At 39.9% G+C, this 21,258-nt stretch overlaps 1 protein-coding gene across 1 annotated transcript in view; it reads left to right on the forward strand.

Moving 5' to 3' along the window:
- The window catches only part of spire2 (spire-type actin nucleation factor 2), a 35,566-nt gene extending 14,794 nt beyond the window's left edge, over window positions 1-20,772 (forward strand). Inside the window, exons 6-15 of the mRNA XM_073472233.1 lie at window positions 856-942; window positions 2,057-2,174; window positions 4,290-4,456; window positions 5,130-5,349; window positions 10,574-10,701; window positions 11,233-11,370; window positions 11,537-11,604; window positions 12,989-13,016; window positions 13,693-13,790; window positions 19,261-20,772. Of these exons, the coding sequence (XP_073328334.1) occupies window positions 856-942; window positions 2,057-2,174; window positions 4,290-4,456; window positions 5,130-5,349; window positions 10,574-10,701; window positions 11,233-11,370; window positions 11,537-11,604; window positions 12,989-13,016; window positions 13,693-13,790; window positions 19,261-19,651 (1,443 nt within the window). The 3' untranslated portion in view covers window positions 19,652-20,772. The remainder of the gene's footprint in view (window positions 1-855; window positions 943-2,056; window positions 2,175-4,289; window positions 4,457-5,129; window positions 5,350-10,573; window positions 10,702-11,232; window positions 11,371-11,536; window positions 11,605-12,988; window positions 13,017-13,692; window positions 13,791-19,260) is intronic.
- The last annotated feature ends 486 nt before the right edge of the window (window positions 20,773-21,258 follow it).

The raw sequence follows: 21,258 nt of genomic DNA on the forward strand, positions 1-21,258 counted from the left end.
ATCCACAGCAGGTAGCTGTTTTTAGTGAAAGAGCTCTAATAAAGCCACCATACAGTATATCTGCCCAGCAGCAAATGGAAGGCCAAGGTAGCTACCAGCTGTTGAACATTGTGGAGCAGTTTAAAAGATATTTTTTTATCAAGAGTTAGCAGAGACTTAAACAGAGCGAAAGGAACAGTAAATATGGGTCTGAAGTTTTTCAGGTGAACCCTAATGCGACTCTAAATGTATGCTAATGTTGCTGTGGGATGTGTTCATAGGTAAATAGGCTAACATGTTTGCCAAATTTTGCCTTAAAGGGTGCACTGTCAATTTTTATGCCTCAGGTTGTCTGTCCGTCCATCCCGTTCTTCCGAACGTGATATCTCAACATCTTGAGGCAACTTCTTCAAATGTGTTACAACAATGATTCAAGGATTAACTGATTAGAAATGTGAGGTCAAGGTCACTGTGACCTCACAAAACACATTTTTGGCCATAACTCAAGGATACATACAATAATTCCAATAAAAGTTGACATACAAATGTCTAGTAGAATAAAATGATGATGTTATGACATTTGATATCCAAAAGGTCAGAGGTTAAATGCATTGTGACATCATACTATTCTGCAAAAATGTTGCCAATGTCTGCAGAAACAGCAGATTGCCTGGTGCACGGAGGCATACAGCTGTGATGCTGTAATTCTGGTTTCAACTTATTGTTGCATTCCAAATCAACCAAAATGTAATTAATTAATGCAGCTTTACATTCTGACCATCGTAAATTAATGATGTACTTATTTACTTAGACAAAAAGTGGCTGCATCTTACTGTATGATAAACAGCTACACTTGGTGTTTCTTGTCTTACCCAGGTGGGTGGGGACATTCCTACCAGAGTGAAGAGAAACGCTCATGAGCTGATACTGGACTTCATCAGATCAAGACCTCCACTTAAACCGGTGAGTGTGTTTAGCCTTGTAGAAGTGTAAAGATGCGTACATGCAAGAGTGCTGTTGTTCTTGCCATTTACAGTAAACCTGGCAAACTATTGAGTGTGTATCGAACATAAGCAGAAGAGAATGTTGTATGTGTGTACAACCAGGCTTGATAAAATCTCCATTAATATAGAGGACAATTCGCAACTATCAATATTCCTAAAGTACAGTACTACAGTGCTACTGTGCACATTATTCTGAGTTTCATTGGGTACATTTATTGGCCACTGATCGTCTTAAAGCTGTTTCAACAGCTATTAAACCCAGTCAAGTGGAGGTGTTTGAATGGGTGGTAAAATATGTACCTGTATATGATGAACGATATATCGTTATCATTACATGGTGATACAACACAAGTGTTGTCTTTTCCCGGTTTTAAAGGCTGCATTACAGTGATGTCATTTTCTTAACTTACCTGACTGTTCGACTTGTTCTTTACCCACCCGTCATTTATCCACATTACTGATAGAGCCTGGATATACTCCTTCACCAGTATTGGTCTATCACAGATATGTATCACTGACAGTATTGGTGTATATGTTGTCTGATATATGCCAATATGAAAACAGAACATTATGCAAAGATTCTTGGGGTAATTTATGATAATTAAATTCACGGTGAAGTTCTGGTGAAGTCATTTTGGACAATAAAGTTTTATTGTTGAGTAAATTGCACATAAGATCTTTACCGCAAATGTTTGTTTTGAACCACATTTGAGGGATCATCGCAAAAAATGTCTTTATGTATATATTCTGTGTAAATAAGGCCAATATATCGTTATTGGAATTTTTTTACTTGCTATTATCAGTATTGCCATTGCCCCAAAAATGAGTAATTAGAGCCTGAATCAGTCTGATGATTATTTATCAAAAATCTCATTGTGTTAATATTTGGTTGATTTTGTCCCCCAGTCCTCGCATTGATTTCAAAATATCAAGCTTTATATTATTATATAACGCGATATAGGCTTACATAATCACAGTATTATATTGAGTACATACCAACTCTAATATATGTGCATATTTCATTATCTCTCTCACGCTCAGAATTATGGATGTGCTCTATTTGTTTTCATTAGGTTTCAGAGCGCAGCCTCCCCCCTCCTCCCCCAGAGCAGCCGTCCCTCCATGACCAGGTTCTGGCTGAGATCAAGCAGGAGAGGAAGCTCAGGCCTGTGGTCCTGCCCAGCTGTAGACGTAAGGGGACAATCATTTACCGCTGTTTTTTGTTTTGTTTTGTACCCCACCATCACTGATATAAAGCTTTGCTGGCTTTCACCACCAGCTCAAACGTAAGTATTAAATGTAAAACATCGTAGATATGCCTTTTATTTGACACAGTATTGTAATTGAAGTTCATTTTTTCAAAATGACCTCTGGTGCAGAATCAAAAGCTGTTTCCAACAGACGGACAGTTGGACAGTGTCTGGGGGACAGCATTGTGATGTTAATGAAAAGATGAGGTCTGGCAGCTGCTGTTGACCTCATACTTTATGTCTACTTGTCTCTAAACTGCCTATTTAAAGTCTTTGTGTGACGCTCACTGTGACTCATGTTGTGCTCTTGCTGAAAGTAAATGTTCTACTGAAGGTGAATGGACCACCCACACTGCTAAATAATGAGTTCAGCACTGATAATGTAGTCTGTACACTCTGTACTGAAGCCTGTGAGGGTCACATGCAGTTCTTTACTGCATCCAAGTTTATAAGCTGTAGTGTGTAACAAGAGCGTTTTTCAATTTAGAGCTACAGCACATGTGGGGGTGGCATTGCATTTCATAAATATTGACCACATTCAGTGTGTGTGCTGTAGATAAATACGTCTCAGCAGATGATATGTCCATGAGGACACCTCTGAATATTTAAAAGCTGTTAGTTCCCTGGCAACATGTGGCTTACTGAAGTAGATAAACACTTGTCTGAAGTTCTTTCCCCATCAGTTTTTACTTACCTGTCAATTACTGGTGTTATTTAAGATGCATTTATTGACATGGAAACGTAAGTCCTCCTTGGAGCTCTCTTTTGGTTTTATTTACTACTGAGGGAAATATCTGGCCCTCTAGCTGTTAAATATGCTTGTATTTACATCAGTTATTCGCTAACTTTGTCTGTTGGCTGCCGGAGCTGGACAGGTGAGACTAAACTACGGGTGGTGATATATGAAATATATTTGAATCTCAATAAATGTGCAATATGGCAAAGGACCACATCGTCATACTCAGGTTTTCAGTGTTTCCGCTGAGTGGCCTCCAGCTCCACAGCAGATGCAACAGTGAAGTGTCACTGTTTTTTTCATCGTTCATCTTCTATCCTCTTGCGGCAGCCACTATTGGAGAATTTACAGTGATGTCCTCTTAATTTAGAGGAAATTTATATCAAGATATTTTTTGTATATCGTGGAAAAACCTAAAAATGTTAAGATACTATTCATAAGCCATATCACCCAGCCCTAGGCTGAACCAAAACAGTGACTTTCTGGGCTGCGAAAGCAAAACAGTGTGCTGAAAGATGCACAAAAAATGTGCTGAATGCTGTGGTGTGAGTTAGCGAATAACTCTCTGTAACTTCTTTACATGTTGCACAGTCGTTCGACCCATTGTTAATATTAAAATATTGATTAATGCTTTAAAGGGCCTCTATGGAACTTCTGTGTTGTGCTGGAAGCTGGCCGTAAGTTTAACATAGAGTGCTCCATTTCCAAACTTTAACTTTAGCTACCGTTGCTTTTCTTTTAGCAGAGCGAAGAGGCATTGAGATGAGGCACTGGAGAATAAAATCACATCCTTTGGTTTGTCACTGAATATGCGATCCAACTTGTAAACAAATTAGACAAGTCGTCCACAGGCTTGAATAGGCAACTGAGAGGGACGGGGAAGGTCTATTTTTTCATGTCGCATTAGAATCTACTCACATATGACAATGTATGTGTACAATAGTATGTGTAGCATGTAAATTGCTACAAGTTGTTACATAGGGCCCCTTTCAGTTTACACTGGAAGAAGAGCACCCTCTTTTTTTACACTGCAACAAAGCAAAACAGCAACTTTGCTCCAAATGGAACTCATTGACTTACAGTAACATTAAATGCAGTGGTTGTAAGTGGACTGCAGTCCCTCTTAATCTTGAAAATGCAGTCCAACATTGTTGTTGCATAGGATTTATACTCATCTCTCAATGTGAGCGCAGTGATGAGTTATTGATGCTAAATGCTACACACCATACATGTGAGGGTATTGTCAGAATCACTGCCCTCTGATCTCAGTGCTTTTCACTTATTTGTTTCCTGACTGTGTTGTCGTTTCTCTTCCCTCAGCATTTGGCTCCCTGCCCTGCCTGGCTCAGACTTGTCCTTGTAATGTCAAATCGACTTCGTGCATTGACCTATCCGTGTCCGAGCCTGGGCCCAGAACATCATCCCGCCCTCGAATCCTACTCAAGGCTCCGACTCTGGCTGAGATGGAGGAGATGAACATATTTGAGGTGAGGCCACGCAGGAGCACAAATACCGAGATATCGGAGGTGGAGGAAGGATTCATTGGAATCATTGCTGCCGTCTCTTAGGGCTGACTGGTGTTTTTCACAGCAGCACATGCTTTGCATAAGTGGGTTAAGATGCCTCTGTGCATTTGCAGACTAGCACAGAGCGGAAAGTGAACAACAACTTGGGAAATCATGTCTCCCCCCACCCCCCCTTTTTCGTTGTTTCGTCAACCATCAGAACTTGACGATTTGTTTCTCTCTTAACACTTCAGCATTTTGAAAAATGTCCTCAGTGGCCCAGAGGGGGAGCTAGCCTCAGGTCAAAACTCACTTCCGTTTCATCCAGGGGGAAAGATTTACTGTTGAAGTTGTACCTCCTGTTTTCTTTTTCCCCTCAGTTTTCACATTTGCATTCTTTTTGTCATTTTTATGCACTGTATGCAAACCAAATTTATTTTAGAAAATGTATCATGTGTACAGCTTGTCTTCCTTCTTCTTCTCTTCTACTTTGTTATTACATTAAAGTAAAGACTACCTTTTGCTAAGACACACACACACACACACACACACACACACACACACAGACACACAAGGTGAAAACAATACCATACTCTACTTATCCCTCATACTTTATCCTTCACCTTTTCTTAATTTTCCTCCTTCATCCCCCCAGGAGGAGGATTCCCCAGACGGGGAGCTGAGGAGGGCCGAGAGCTCTCCCACACCTCTGAAAAGAGACCGCTCCTTCTCAGAGCACGACCTGGCCATGCTCCGTGGCGAGATGCTTCCTTCGCTCTCTGAGTCAATCCAGCTTGGCGGGGCTGTCAGGCTGAGGGGGGAGAGGCCTCGGTCCAGGACGCTGACCGGCGCCAGGCCACCTCCTAATTACAGAGGTCAGTATGTAAATGTAAAGAGTGTCTTGACATGACCAGGGCAACCCCTGAAGCAAGGCTATTCGGGTGCAAGATTTATTCAGAAAGCAAAACATGTTGAGTAGAAGATGGAAAAATATTCGACAGGGAAGAAAATAAAAACTGGTGATGCACATCAAGCAAAATGTCAGTCATATCAAATCCAAGATATGAAGAAGCTCATCTTGCAGCTGGAGTCACTGTCAGTGACTAGCATATTATTTAGTATGCCAGAAAAAGATTTAATATGTCCCAATACAATGTATGTTAAATGCAGTATACCAAAAAGACCAGGTTGTCCTACGACATCCGGTTGAATTTTGCAGTATGTAAGCCAGCATGCTTTTCTGGTTATTCCGACCCACAATCCTCTGCATCATGGAAGATATGTCACATACATCATGGTGTGTTGCATGAATATAAACAAAGCTGAGAAAGCACAAACATCACTGTTTATAGCTCACTGACAGGTGACGGCTCATTTTACAGAATGACAAGACACTGCAATGACAGATGACAGTGCATTCAAGTATAAGTTCTATATATGATTTGCGACTCGTGTGTCCAGTAATATATTAATTATAATATTGCTGCACGAAGCTAAGCGGATAAATGATTGCAAATGTCAACCTATATTTGGACCAAAAATTCCTTAGAATGGCTTAGATGGATATAGGAGCAAGAGGCATATTGTCATGATGAAATTGTATGCATACTGCATGCAACAGTATGCAAAAAGAAAAAGTATGCGATGCGGAAGACACAGTCAGTGTTTGGTTTGTTCGTTTGGGCTACTGTAGAAACATGGCAGTGCAACATTGAACTCCGCGGAAGAGGACCCACAGCCTGTGTAGATATTCTTTGTTTGATTTGTAATTTCAGGTACTAATGAAAACATGATTATGAATATTACATTTCCTTTCTGCCAATAAGCTCCCCTAAATCCTACACACTGGACCTTTTTAAATGAAATTTCTACTTGGCAATTAGTACGTGCAAGAAGCTAGCAAGAATGGGGGAAGGTTTACCATTTTGTGAAACACATGATTGTGTAAAGGATATTAATACATGGGCTCAGGAACACTTACTGAAAACATTGTCAGTAAACAGTTTGATAAACATGATTGTTTTCTGTTTATTTACATTTACCGTGTTCCAGTTTGTTTTGAATCAGGGTTGTAGTTTCACCGATATAGTTGAGGTTGATAAAAATCACCATATTCATATGGAGGTTATATGCAGTGTTGGGCAGTAGCGTCGCTACAAGTAGCGGCGTTACTAGTTTAACTACATTTCTCAGTAGCGTGGTGGTAGCGTCGCTGTTTTCTGAATCAAATAGCTTTTCAGTAGCTTAGCTCTTTTATTAACCAAGTAGTGCGGTAGCGTCCACACAAGCTACATTTTTACAAACATCTCTGAAGCTCAGCGTAGCGGAGCTTTCTGCTGCGGTCTGAAATAAAAGGATCAGTCAGTGACGCCACCGCCATACACGGCCGTGTATGTGGAGCCGACAGAAGCACTTCCGTATGACGGTGACATCACGGACCAATCCTTGGGCTGGCTACAACGTCTCTGCTGCAGGGGAATACAGACAAGTTAGCTGGCTTGAGTGAGTTACGATACTTGATGGAAAGATGGCAGAGGGTGAGGAGGACGGAGACGAATTGATCCCGAGGGAGTCGCCGTGGCCGTACCTCGAGAAATACATGAGTTTGAATGAAACAACAGAGAAAAATTATGTGTTCAGGTGCTTGCTGTGCAACCCCAAGAAGAAGCTGCTCTCAACGTCCAAGACTTGCAAAAGACAAACTTAAATAATAAACAAATACAGTAACGTTACATATAGGAGGTAAGAGGTGGGGAAATGAGGGAACAGAGAAACACAAAATCAAAGTATGGTGGTTAGTCAAAATTATCAGCTTAAAATGTATGTAGATATAGCTACTAGTACAGAGTGGGCCTAATAAAAATACCACTTTTGAAACTGCCAGTTATATGGGATACTGGTAGATGGATAGAGTACTTTATTAATCCCAAAGGGAAATTAAAGTGTTACAGCCACTTGACATGATTCAAAATACAAAAACAATGAGAAACAAATACAATTAAAAGGCTGAATTATATAAATAACTAAATAGACTAACTCAAATATAAAATATAAATATAAAAGCTGAAACTAGAATACAGCCTAGAGAACCCTAACGAAAACTATAACTATAATATACTATTTGCTGAGTATACACTGTTTAATTATGTTAATGTGCTACAGTGTAGGACACTGTACATTAGTGCAAGTCAGGTGGATATTGCTATGGTAGTAAGGTGCATGATTGTCCATGGATGTTATAATTAAGTGTGCATTGATAGTTGAATAATACAATATACAAAATTGTAGAATTTTATTTCTTTTGTAGAGGGTCCACCCAACTAAAATGGCCTCCATGGAAATGGAACGTGAACTGATTGACAGTTTTATTGATCACTGAGATAGCTTTGCCTTGGAATGAAGTTGTTCCAATATAAAAAAAAAATAGCTTCGATGTAGTTAAACTACTTTTGCCATGTTGCTGTAGCTTAGCTTGCTACATTTCTCTGGGGGGTAGCTTCGGTGTAGTGAAGCTTAATTTAATGTAGAGTAACTGGTAGCTTAGCTCACTACACTTTCCAAGTAGCTTGCCCAACACTGGTTATATGTTTTTCAGCCTCCAAATGATTTGACTTCAAGAATAAAAAGATAAAGTGAATGATGATCACATGATGGTGCTACTGACATTAAAACATATTAGCTGATCCAGTTTGCTCATGGCTTAACTTTACGCCAAATGACACTGAAATCAGGCTGTCTCACTGTCAGACTGCCAGGGTTTAATATGGGACACTTCAACAAAGCCAACAATAAGGTTATCAGGATCAGCTGTGCTTTTATTACTATGAAAAGTCAGAATGTCTACTGCAAAAGAAAGTGTGTTTGCTGCTATCAATGATTTTTGAGGACTGGTTTTGCATCCTGGATTGCATCATGTTTTTTTTATATATATATTTTCTGTGCTGTACATTTAACATAGCTTCTCTTCTGCAGCTCTATTTCTTTTACAGTTATTGTCAGCCAGGCTTCATTGACATTCAGGAGTCTGCAGTTAACCTTCAAAGACCTAGACAGCCACCAGCAGCTAAAAATAGCTATTGTTCTAAAATGTTTAATAACTTTTGAACCACTAATCCTATCCATATGCTTGAAAAACGAGTTTCTCAGCTTTTCACTGGGCTTTTCTTGTTTGGGCATTTATGGGCTCTGTATTGAACATGATTACCCCATCACATTCTGCAGCATTGATTCGTCAAGAAAACAAGGTCAGAGAAGACAAAAATTAATTTGGAAGTCTAAACATCCAAGTACATCTCTCTAAATACACAACCAAACTTCTTCAGGTTCTGTCTGAGTTCATAGTAAAAAAAATGTATTCATTAAAAATACACTTAAAATTCTGGTAAATTCACAGACAAAGCGAAAGTAAAATCAGGACTTAACTTAAGTCAGACTGAAACTTAAGGTGAATGAATCAAATGATATATGGCACTTGATGCTGACTGCTAAATAGGGTAGGAGAAACAAAAAATACAGAAGAGTCACAGAGTTACAGAGTCAGGCACCCCAAAAATTGTTCAAGGTGTTTGAGTGTTAATGAATCATAACCAAACACTGCTGCAGCTTCTGTCAGGGCTTAAATTCTTATTTGGCTGAAAGAAAGATAGTTAATAAGATCAGCCTGTTTACTGTTTGCTTGCAATGAAAATGTGCAGACTGTTGGCCCTCTGTGGCTGATGATTCACACAAACTGCAGTTCTAATTCTCCTCCCACAGAGGGAGACACAGTGTCAGTTATACTGCAGTGCAGTGTGTATTTTGTATCCTGATAAATGGATTAGTGAACCTGAGATTTAGATATTTTTACGTATAATTTGGCCACGAGCTGACATCAAAACCAAGTTAAACTGAGGCACCTACACCATTGATACAGCAGCTACGGGTCTGAACACCTTTTTTTCCCTCTTTTTTTTTTTAAAGTTTACTGCTCTCTGCCCTGAGGCGTGGAAGGAAAGTCATGACAAAACACACAACACAAGCTCTTTCCATACCCCCTTTTAACTGTGTACGATTAACTACTGTTGTCTTTACAATTGAAAGTTTAATGTTTTTAAGGGTTTTCTTTTGACCTTCAATGCAATAGAATTATATATTTGTTGTGGAGACTAATAGAGAATAATGTGTCAGTGCATCCTGCAAAAGTCCTTACAGAGAGTTGACAGGATCACATCTGCCATGAAGCTGTTGGGAGTTTTGTGATGGAGTCTAATAATTTATAGAGATGTGCTGATAAAGTCTAACTGAGTGAAGGAAGGCAGAAGCTAATGGGTCTGAATTGTGTGCCGCATGTTAGCCACGGGGAGGATGTTATCCGGCCTTGATTCATGCATTAGCAGGCTGGCTGTCCTTTCCCTGAGGTAACTGTTTGAAAAACAATCCTGACTTCAATCCATTCTAGATGGCTGCAAGTCGATCCACGCAGCTGCATGCCACAAGCCTTAGACAAGACCCAATAATAGCTGGATGGAGATTTATCTGTAGTACACGACTTGGCCAACAGAGGACTCTGCAGTGAGGATGTAAGCCTGTAAGCCCCGGCTGTCATCAGTATCTGATCCAAATTGTATGTACCGATGATCTAAACAGGCCCGTTCCAGCCTTCCTCTCAGCCTGTTTGCTTTCCATTGGAGCCCAATTGACACCTTCCATTTGCAGGATCGAAAACTCAGCCAGCATGTGGTCTGCTTTAACCCCCTCCCGCCATTAGTTAACTGAGTCTCTTCTGAGCTGCTCTTTTAGAGGCAGCCACTGAGCCGACCTCTCACTGAGATCTAAGTTACAGATGTAGCAGCATGGGCTGCATCACTCCACTGAAATCAGATGAATAATACATGACAGTGTTAGAGGCAATCGACAAGCACTCTGAAGGGCTGAGATGTGAGACGGCGCTGAATAAAAAGAGACTGATGTGTAATTCATGGAGTTGTTAGACTGGGATTTGTGGCTTTCATTCATTCACTTTCTAAAGCTGTCCACATTTGATTCAGTCATATTTAGTTCCCATGATAAACTCATTATTCCCTCTGTCTCTTTCACTTTTCATCCATTTCCCCACCCCAGCTTCTTTCCCTGTTCACAGCTGGGTGCCACCCTCTCCGGCCCGCCTGTCTCTGAGCTCAGTCGACGAGACCACAGAGGGATCAGAAACAACGTCTGGCTCCAGAGCTGGAGACGAGCACCAGTGGATGGTGAGTTTGAATCACTGTTGGTGCTTTGTTTCGAGCCTCAGTGGTCCCACCAGTAATGAAAATGTACTGCAGAAATATTCATCCTATCAAGTTATCTTCCTCTATTATTGAGTCCTTTAAGAGGAATTCTCCTAAAACAAGTGAAAAACTCTGCCAGTATAGAAGATTATTTCACTCCGTCTCTGCTATCAATTAACATGTTTCTAATATTTTCTTAAAATGAGCATCAGTATCTTTTCATATAACAGAATATGATGCACTAGAATTCAGAAAATTCATGGTGAAGTGTTGAGGATGAGTTCAGAATTCTCACAGCCTAAGGAAGGAATCTATACCATAGTCTGGTGGTATGGCAGCGAATACTTCCATATCTTTTGCAACTGTGGAGACACCTCACTCCACTGGTATCACTGATGCTCTGTAGATGTGTACCAGTGATGTTCCGGGTTGTTTTAATCACCTGCTGCTGAGCTTTCCCGACCTGGGCCATGCACGAACCATGCCAGTTTGTGATGTTTGTGATGTTTCCAGGAGGAGTTCAGCCACCCTGTGGAGAGTCTCGCCTTAACAGTGGATGAGGTCATCAATGTTCGCCGCGTGCTGGTCAAAGCAGAGATGGAGAAGTTTCTTCAGAGCAAAGAGCTGTACAATAACCTGAAGAAAGGCAAGGTAATGGTGCAGAACTTTCCACACTGCTGTTTATGTGTTTCTGTGTTGTGTTTATAGTAAATGGACTCAGTAATTTTGTGTGTGTGTGTGTGTGTGTGTGTGTGTGTGTGTGTGTGTGTGTGTGTGTGTGTGTGTGTGTGTGTGTGTGTGTATGTGTGTGTCTCAGGTTTGCTGCTGCTGCAGAGTAAAGTTCCCTCTCTTCTCATGGCCATCTACCTGCTTACTGTGTAAAAGGTATCTCACCTGTTAAGACTTTCTGAAATGTTTAACCCACACAACACATTCATCTTTAAATGCATCTTAGAAGAAGAAGAATCTTTATTTATGTCAGCAGCACCCCCACCACCATTTATGTTTTATTCATTTGGTTAACTGTTGATTAATACATTTGTTTTCACAGCATGGAGTTGTGCATGTTTTTTTCAGAGCCTCTGTGCTGCCAAAAGTACAGGCAACCTTTGTTGCCGTAAAATTACTCAAATTGAAATATCTATTGTAAGTCTTTTGAAATATAAGTCTATAAGTACTTCTCTTTCGTTCTTTTTTTATTTATAGGATCCTATAAAACGTTGCTAAAAATTCAAATTGATTAAAATTCACAGAAAAGTGAACAGAACATTCCTACAAGCTGTCTCAGTGCGTCACAAGGGAGTGCATGCACATGTTAGTGTTTTGCCTGTCCATGGTGCTCAAGATGATGCTGATGCTGACTTGCATTTAATTTTGTCAATCATGCTATATACATATTTAAAAAAAACATCAAAAACACAAGTTTTGTAAATAACACAGACATTTTTTTATACTGTCAGTTCAGTGCGAAACAGAGCTTAATGTAATAAACCGGTTTCAGCTTGCTGCCCCTTATAATTGATGTTACAAGGTGGAAAATTAAATAAGTAAAAGATTTGGCTGCTGTCCGAAAAATTTGACCTAAAAATGAATCTGTAATGAATTCTGTTTCTGTCATTTATTGTAAATGGAATACCCTCATTTTAGTGTTAGACCTGTTGTTTATAAGCATGTGACATATGCACTGTAAATGAAGAGGAAAGAAAATACATACCCTGAAAATACACCATCATGATAGTGGCATTTCAGCCAGCAGAGATGAAGATAACAGGAGGACATTAACGACAGAAACGGACAGATCAGTTGTTGAATTGATTTAAAGTTTTATTTTCTTTAACTAAAAACCTCATTTTACATCAGATACATAACATACATAACATACATAACATAGATCAACGTTCATGATAAAACATAAATATGTATATAAATATACACTTGTTAATAATCCAAGTCTCCAGATGAACCAAGATCCCAAAATGATTTGAAAAGAATTTTTTTTGACCGCAACACGTGTCAGCGTGTAAATAACATCTTCTCAGATTAATGTGGGATCTCGGGGATCTAGAGACTTGGATTATGCCAGATGGCCATGGGCAGTTTTAACTATTTTAATACTGGAGTTGAGTGCCCTGGCTAATTATAGTTAGTGGTAACTCTGGTATTGATCAATGGCCCAATTAACCCCAACATGGTTATCATGATGTTTTATTATACAGGCTGGTAAAAGTAACCCTACAGCTGTATTGATCCCTTTGTATTTCTCTAACAGATCTGTCTGCAGCTCCTGCAGTGCAAAGGTAAGTTTAACAACTTCTAGTGTTTGTGTTTAGTGATGTTAATTCATCATATGCTTTTTGCTTTATTTTGAAAGTATGGTTGTGTGCTTATGGCTACATATTGCTTCATAAAACAATACAAGTAGTTGATTTAAATGAGAAAATGTTGTAGCACTTGTTAATATATTATTCATTTTGTCAAGTACATGGTGTAGTAAAGTGGCTGGTACTTGTGTTGATGTCAATTCTTCTGTTCTTTGTTGGTTTTGATTTGTCGCCTCAGTCCCAGGCCGTGTTGGATGTGTGGTTCTGTGCTCTATAGGTTTGAGATTTAGGCTGTTTGGATTTTGTCTGTTGTGTGTGGTTCTAAATGATGTGTGTAGTGCTGTTGTCGGGGTGCTGTGACTCATTTGTATTGCGCAACATTACTGTGGTTTCTCTTCATTGAGAGCTGTGTGTTTAGGTTCTGTGTTCATTTGTGACTGTGTGATTTGTGTGAACTTATGTTTGTGGTTATTTCTTGTGTAAGTGTGGAGTCCTTAATGTTTGTGTATTTGAATCTTTTGGTTGTACTTTGAGACTGTATAAATTTATTTGCCATCAAGTCCACTATGTCCCCTCACAATACAGTTCTCTTTCTCTTCTCTTGTCTCTGCCTCATTGTTTTCCTCTTTTTATGCCTCCTCGTGTGCTGCAGATGAAGATTCCCTCGAAGAAAATGGCCCATATTCCCGTGTACACTGTAGGCTTCCATGGCACTCCAAAGAGCCATGGACACAAAAGCCAAGTCTATAAGTGAGTCTGCACTTGTCTATAGAGTCACTAGAGAGACTATAAAAGCTGACTTAAAATGAGAGATTTGTACATAAATGCCTGCTTAACCCAAAAAGTTCCAACGGTACTTGATAAAAGATTATGGGTAAAAATGTATTTCACCATAAAGAGCGATGAAGATTTTGAAAGATTTTTTGCCTAGCTAGGAATTTGACTTACAGATATAATATGTAAAATTTCTGGATTAAATTCTCTAAAAACGACTAGACCATATATATTTTGTTGAGGTGTGTACTTAAATGATCCATTATTATGTTAAAATCCATCGTTGTTACTCAAGGTAACGCTGCGTTAGGTTGCGTGTTGCTGTTACTTCCAGGAGAGAGTCAGAGTGAGGAGGGAAGCTGGCAAATGAAACAAAACATAACACAAATAAAACTTTCAAACATTGCCATCCATGGACTTTGGTGTCTGAGTCACATCTGATTAATTCTAATCAGCAATGGCGTTTGTTTAATGGTGTGTTCACTGCCAATGAAGCAAGTTTTACCAGGAATCATTTGTGTTTATTCACGTTTCCAGAGGGAGTGTTTATTCCCCCCAAACAGCCAGAATACTTTACTGTGCATTAGCCATTAGCCTCACCAGAGACTCTGAATTCCCCTCTTCTTTTTCTCCTCTCCTCAGATTCAGATTCAGACAACTTTATGTATTTACTGCCTCCTCTCTAACATTATATTCATGAAGTAAAGTACACCCGGCTCTAAACATAACTTGCCCATAAAATGTTTTTAATGAAACAATCTGAAGAGGAAAAATCCATCTTTGCTTAAACAGGCCACCACCCTCTGACATATACTGTACTATGTAACTCTGTGGCAAGTAAAAATAGCTTTACATTGATAAATATCACAATGTCCAGGTCTGATATTCTTTATTAATCACATTCATGCTCCTCAGAGCACACATCCAGGCTACACAGAATTAGCATGAAATGTATACATTCCCTAAGGGGATACATCTTTTAATTCCAGTGAACTTCACTCAAGTGACAGACTGTATTTAGCTCCAATACTGTTAAGGCTCTAACAAGACTTAGTCCAGAGCCAGGCTAGCAGCTCTCTGAGGCTGAACTAAGCGTCAAAGCACTGCCTGCTTAATGACGGCACCCTAATATGTTCACAGTGACAATACTAAGATGCTGATGTTCGCCACTTATAATGTTCAGTCTTAATTTAGCATGCAACCATTTGCTGATTAACTTGTTAGAACAAAGTAAAGCTGAAGCTGATGGAAACATCATTAGTTTTGTAAGTATTTGTTCAGAAAATAAAATTCTGACCTGATGAAGGCACCAGGTGATGAAAAGAGATATCTACTAAAATTAGTGTGCTAACTAGCTAGACTTGTCCTTTCCTGTAATACCACTTTGTACCTCAAGAGGTGATAGTATGATAGCCCTGTAGTTTGCAATTTAGTCTCACTAGTTAACAAAGTAAACTCATAAAATGTCAAGAAAGGAGATAATTTTACACCTGTTCTCCTTACTAAACTGCAAAATATAACCATATATTTCTGATTTCAAGTTTGTCAGTTTTACCAAATAGGGCCTCTTAGCTCCATGGCTAACTGAGCTACCTGCAAAACAGCAGCTTTTCGCTACAGCAAAGAGTAAAGTGAGCAGCAGTTAGCAGTTTTGCTGACCCCACTTGTTTTGGTGCTACCTTCAAATTACTGCCATTTCATACGAATCACACCATAAATATTTTAACATGTAAGGTTCAATGAACATTGCAGCCCTACTGGGTCCACTAACATGGCTTGACCCCTGTATCCTTGTTCTCCCATATGTGACTATTAACTTATTTGCTGAGGATGCTTTATATAAGCTTCTACCCATCTTTGAACAATGCAGCTAATTTGCCTTGGTGTGTTGGTTCCAAAGTTCACTCAAGGTAAAGCTGACCTGACATTTGGATGGACTCCCAGCTTGTGACACAGACTCTCAGGCCCAGTTTCTCCACAGTTCTTTCAACCAGTCGTGATGCTTGTTCAGTCCAAGGACAAAAGCACACGTCAGGTTAAGAACGCAGGTTAAATCTATTTAGGTCTGCCCCTCCCTCACACCACTGACTGCTAACCTTCTCCAACCTAAGCAGATACAGCCTCTGTGCTTACCTCAACCAATCGCAGATTGCCTACTCAATCCAATCACCAGTGTCTACCCCCCGCCCCCATTCCTTTTGTTATATAATCAGTGCACTGCCTCTTCCAGGGCCTCTAAGCAGCCATTATGTAATAATTACCCAGCTGTCATTAATATCCTCACTCATTGTGCGTGTGTGAAGACAGACATGGACGTGAGAGTAAGAGCTGGACAGAAAAGGGAATGGAGATCGAGAGAGCTAGACAGTGAGTTGGAGAGATGAAGGCATGGTGTTGATCTGCTGTCTAACACCTGTCATCACTGACAGAGCGTGCAGCTAGGACAGAAATAGCAGGTTTTATAACAGCAAATGTTAGTTTTATTTTGATCAGAAAAGATTACCATAATCATCTCAGCAGTGGCTGAGATGGTCCCACCCCGCCTCAGCATGTCTTTGTTTGTTGTTGCACTGTTTATCATGTTGTGATTATATTAAATAAGCTTAGAAAGGCAAACAAGATAAAGTTTTGCTTCATTTTTTCAAGTTTACTGTGAGAAATGACATACAGTACGCGTCCGTTTGTCTTTTGAACAGTCAATGTTAATCAGTGTTCCATTTTAATGAACTCAGTGAATAAGAGAACAGAAAAACAAGACAGGAAGAAGAAATTACATAGTGGCTATTTTTGACATTACATTATTCATGCTGCTGTTTTTTGTTACCCAGCAGTGTGACTTTATATAACACGGATAAAGAAAAAGGATAAAACTAGGGTAAAGTCTAAATAATCCACAAGGCCTCTCACAGGATGTTTTTTTACACAAAACTTAAAGCAATTTTTTCGGCTATGATAATATGTTGATTTCTAACAACTACTGATATGAACAAGTATTTCTACTTTGAGAAAAGATTTTAAAATCTTTTAAGTTTTATTTTCTATAAAACTTCACACTACTCTAACAGTATAATATTTGCACTTTAGAGCTTCCATTAAGTAAGGGCATTAAGAAGACAGATTTAAAAACAGTCAAAGCAGCAAAAAGCAAGACATACAGACTTTTAGTCCCTAGTATGACTCAAATTTCAAAAATGCTATGTATTACAGTTTCCATAATGTAACTCAATAGCATCTTTTTATGAAAGCCTAGTCTCACTAGAAGGTATCGCTGCAGAGTTTATCTATGAGTAAATGTTTGCAGAATATCTGGGTTTGTTTAACTTTTTTCAGCAAACTGCAGTGACGAGTGAGCTAAGCACAAACAGACTAGCGAGCCAGGGCCATGCTAATGCTAGACAGTCACAACTGTACACTGTACAAAAGATCTTTATAGATTTCATTTTTTAAGCTCACTTGCTTGATAACTGTCAGTAGTGCAGACAGTATGTTAACAGAGCTAATGCAAGAGATGTACCCACACTGACTCTTGTCTCATGAATGTCTGTAAACAATGCTTATTTTGTGGAGCAGTTTAGAATCCAAGAGAAGCGTTAAACAAAAATGGCTGGTCTAAGACAGCTGATAGGTTATCATGGTTTCCTCTATTTTGTACTGTCTGGTTTTTGGTTCCCTCTAAAGTCAGCACAGTCAAGAAGATTTGCTTGTGGTCAGTAATGCAACCTCACATGTCAAATTTCACCAAAGTTGAACTTGACATGAAAGACTTGCAAAGAATGTGAATGTTGTGAACGTTATGTCAAAGATGTCTATGAATTGTTTTGTAGAGATATCTACTTAAGTCAACATGCTAACCAGCTGATAGCGTTAGTAGTTTCAGCTATATGCCAAATGCACAAAATAACCTCACAGAATCTCAAGAAAGGAAATACCCTTACATCTGTATTCTTTACTAAACAGAAAAATACAACCCTACACCTTGCTGAGTTCAAGTTTCTCTCTTTTACTGAACTAAGACGAGTTTAATTCATTCAAGAAAATCCTCAGTTCACAAAGTGAGATGTGTAATATCCCAGCTCTACACACCATTTTCACCTGCTGTGGATGTTGTGACACTCTCTCCTCTCCCACTTCATGCCTCTCCTATCCTAACTTCTGTGCCTTTTCTTCCCTGGAGTCATAGGCCCTGTTTACATTTGGCATCACCATCCTTTCTAAGAGTCCTCTGTGAAACAACACAAAGAGGCCAGAACAACAATTGTAATGAGCACTGATTAAGCGCTGTCTGACTTCAATGTGGATCACTGTAATGTAATGTGTTTGGGCTCTCTTAACCTGCCAATGTTTGCAGCAGACATTTGTGAATGCACTGTCTGTTTCAACTAACCATTAAACAACTGTAGAAAGAACAATATCGTAGACTCCCTTACAGATTTAATGATTTTAAGTGTTGTTGAGGAAAAACTTAAACTTTTTGAAACAGCTACAGAAAATTTTATATCATTCATGCCTTCTTGTAAATTCAGCAGTAAAAGTAATACATTAATATGTTCCTTTACCTGTAAAAAGAATCACTTTGTTGCAGCATCACTGTAAAAGTCTGTTTTCCTGTCTCTCTGCTTCTGTGTCTGAATTGCATCGTACCTCCCAGCAGCTGTTTGAACACAGTTTCAACTAATTCCACCATTTACACCAAATTTCCTAAAGAATATATCATATTGATGGTAAACGTGTCACATTTTACAAATGCAGTGAACAGTAACTAATATAGGCTACTTCTTTGTTGTTTGACTCTCTTAAAGAACTGCTCAGTTTTGAGAGTTGTTGTGTGAGTAGAAACTGCATAAACATTGTGAAACGCTGTCTACAACACATTCATAACTATTTGGGTAAACTTGTTAATTTGGCAAACCTTATAAATAAAGATACTTCTTTCTTTGTGCAATCGGATCACTCAGGACAGATGGTAAAACCAAATGTGAACAGCCTTATAGTCCTGTTCAGAGACGCTGTAAATCACCTCCTTACTGTATTCCCTGTCTTCAATCTGGCATCGGCCTGTCTGCTGTGTTGCCCTCAGCGGCAACTCCTGCAAGGTCACAGTCCAGGCGAACTCTAGCACCACTGGCTCTACAGCTAGCTGAGCCATGAGCTCATTAGCTAACAGTAGCTAGCTACAGCTAAGGATAGCTAGCAAGGAGCAGCAGTTGTCAGTTACTCTGGTTGTATGTCACCCACTATAATTTTGGAGCTATCTCTGAATACTGGCTGTACTTAACAAATAACACCCTTTTAAACAAGAGCTGCAAATGAGATTTGTTCCAGTCATCGACGTTTTCAGAAATAATAGTAAAACTCTATTGCACCAACTTGTCGATGCTACACATGTCTGAACCTCTGTATTCATATAAACATTAAAACCTTTCCAATCCTCCCTGTCCTTCTGCAGGTCCCTGCGCAGCTTATCCCGCCGCTCAGTGGAGGAGGAGTTCCCCCACCTGTATGCTCATGGCTGCACGCTGCGCGACATCTGCGCTGAATGCACCAAATTCATCGCAGATGTCATTTCCTCCAGCCGCCGGAGCCTGGACATCCTCAACAACACTCCCAAGAGGGAGGCCAAAGCTGCTTCTGCTGCTGCTCAGAGACCACAGCTGCAACGTCAGTCCCACCTTGAGACTGGTCCTCAACCGGACCCTCAGTGTCACCCTCACCCACAGTCACAGTGTCACCCCCAGCTCCCTCTCCAGTCCCGTCATCAACAGCAGTGGCTTCATGCGTCATCCTCGTGTCCTTCGCCGCGGCTCCCCACCAAGTCCATCAACAATGTGAACCAATGAGTTGACTGACTGACACTTTATCCCTTTCTGCTGACACACACACTCCTTAATGAGCTGTTCTCCTGCACTACACTGTGCACACACACAGGCACAGGAAAAAGTGGGGTTCTTTAGGGGTTCTAGTGGTTACATGCACATCAGTAATGACTCAAAGAGCCATCTGATTGGTTCAAATGAATATAAATAAAAAATGACCATACATAATCCAGTGAGGATCCTTCTTTTAATACTGCAGGGTTGGAGTATTAAATGCGTATTTAATGGTTATGCTATGATATGTAAACCTACAGAAACATTTCCTGGAGCTGTGTAGAACCTAGAAGAATCTGGCAACTCTAACCCATCACCACCTCACCCATCATCCAGTTCCTAACTACATTATCTTCCATATCTCACCATCTCTCACAGCAGATGTGCTCACACACACACACACACACACACACACACGTGCAAACACACAAGCACAGGCCCCCTCATCACTCTATGGTTTGAGTAAAAAGCAATTCTGTCTGTATCTGCCTTATCTACAGCATACACCATGACTTCTCTTCTCGGTGCTCACAGCTGCTGGAAGGAAAGCAAATGGGAGGAGAGGGCAGAGAGGTGGTTGGGGTTATTATACACTGTGAGAGAGAGAGAAGGTGGAGGTGAGGTAGGGTGGTGGTTGTTTGAGGAGGATAAAAGCTATGCAGCATAGAGTCAACATGTAACCCTAGCATTTTAGCTCTCTGTGGTTGCCTTGTTTTTGTCATGAATGTAACTTAGAGACACAGAAATAGAATTGTAAAATTATACGCTCGTACACAGCATAATAACATTTATTTTTAATCATCCGAAAAGGGATTTGTAACAAGTGGCTGCTGCATAACGAAGCCTCTTTTGCATTTACAGCTTGTAAAGTCCCAGGTACAGCTGGATAAGGTATGATCGCGGCGACACTGTGAATGTAACGGGGTGAAGCTGCAGACTGCACTTTTAACCGATGCAGCATGATGATGCTGATGTGAAGCGAGCAGATCAAACTCCCGCCTCTCTCACTCCCCATGGACGCTTGCAATCTGCTCTGGTTTTGTAAACACTAAGTAAACCTCAACTGCAATAAAATCTAATGACAAACACGACCAGCGATGCGTCTGTGAGTTTTACTGATCACTTCTGCATGCTGTGTTCAGCTGATTTGTGCTGCCACATAATGGCTTCAGTGGTCACAGACTGGAATTTAATAAATCATTGGAAACAATGTTGTAGATCACAGCTTTTTTATTACTGTGCATATTCAGTTGGCGGCATACCCAGAAAGTAAACCATGAAGCTAGAAACTTTTTGGGCGTATGCGCCAAGAGAATTGTCAGCTGAATGAATAGACTCCATTTCTTTCAGTCCGTATCTAGTCATACTATTGAATCTACGGGGGAAAAACAGTTAGTGAACGCAACTCTAGACCTATTTGAATAACTCAATCACAAGATCTGGTTTGTCTGAGTGTTGTGCCTGGCTCATGGGATTAAGATTTAAACCTGCAACATTTCATTAACCTGTCTCATGAACAAACAAGTTAGGTTTTCCGTTACTTAACTCCTCAAGTTTGTTAACACAACACAGGGCTC

This window comes from Pagrus major, chromosome 8 (genome assembly GCF_040436345.1).
Source record: "Pagrus major chromosome 8, Pma_NU_1.0".
Taxonomy (NCBI): Eukaryota; Metazoa; Chordata; class Actinopteri; order Spariformes; family Sparidae; genus Pagrus; species Pagrus major.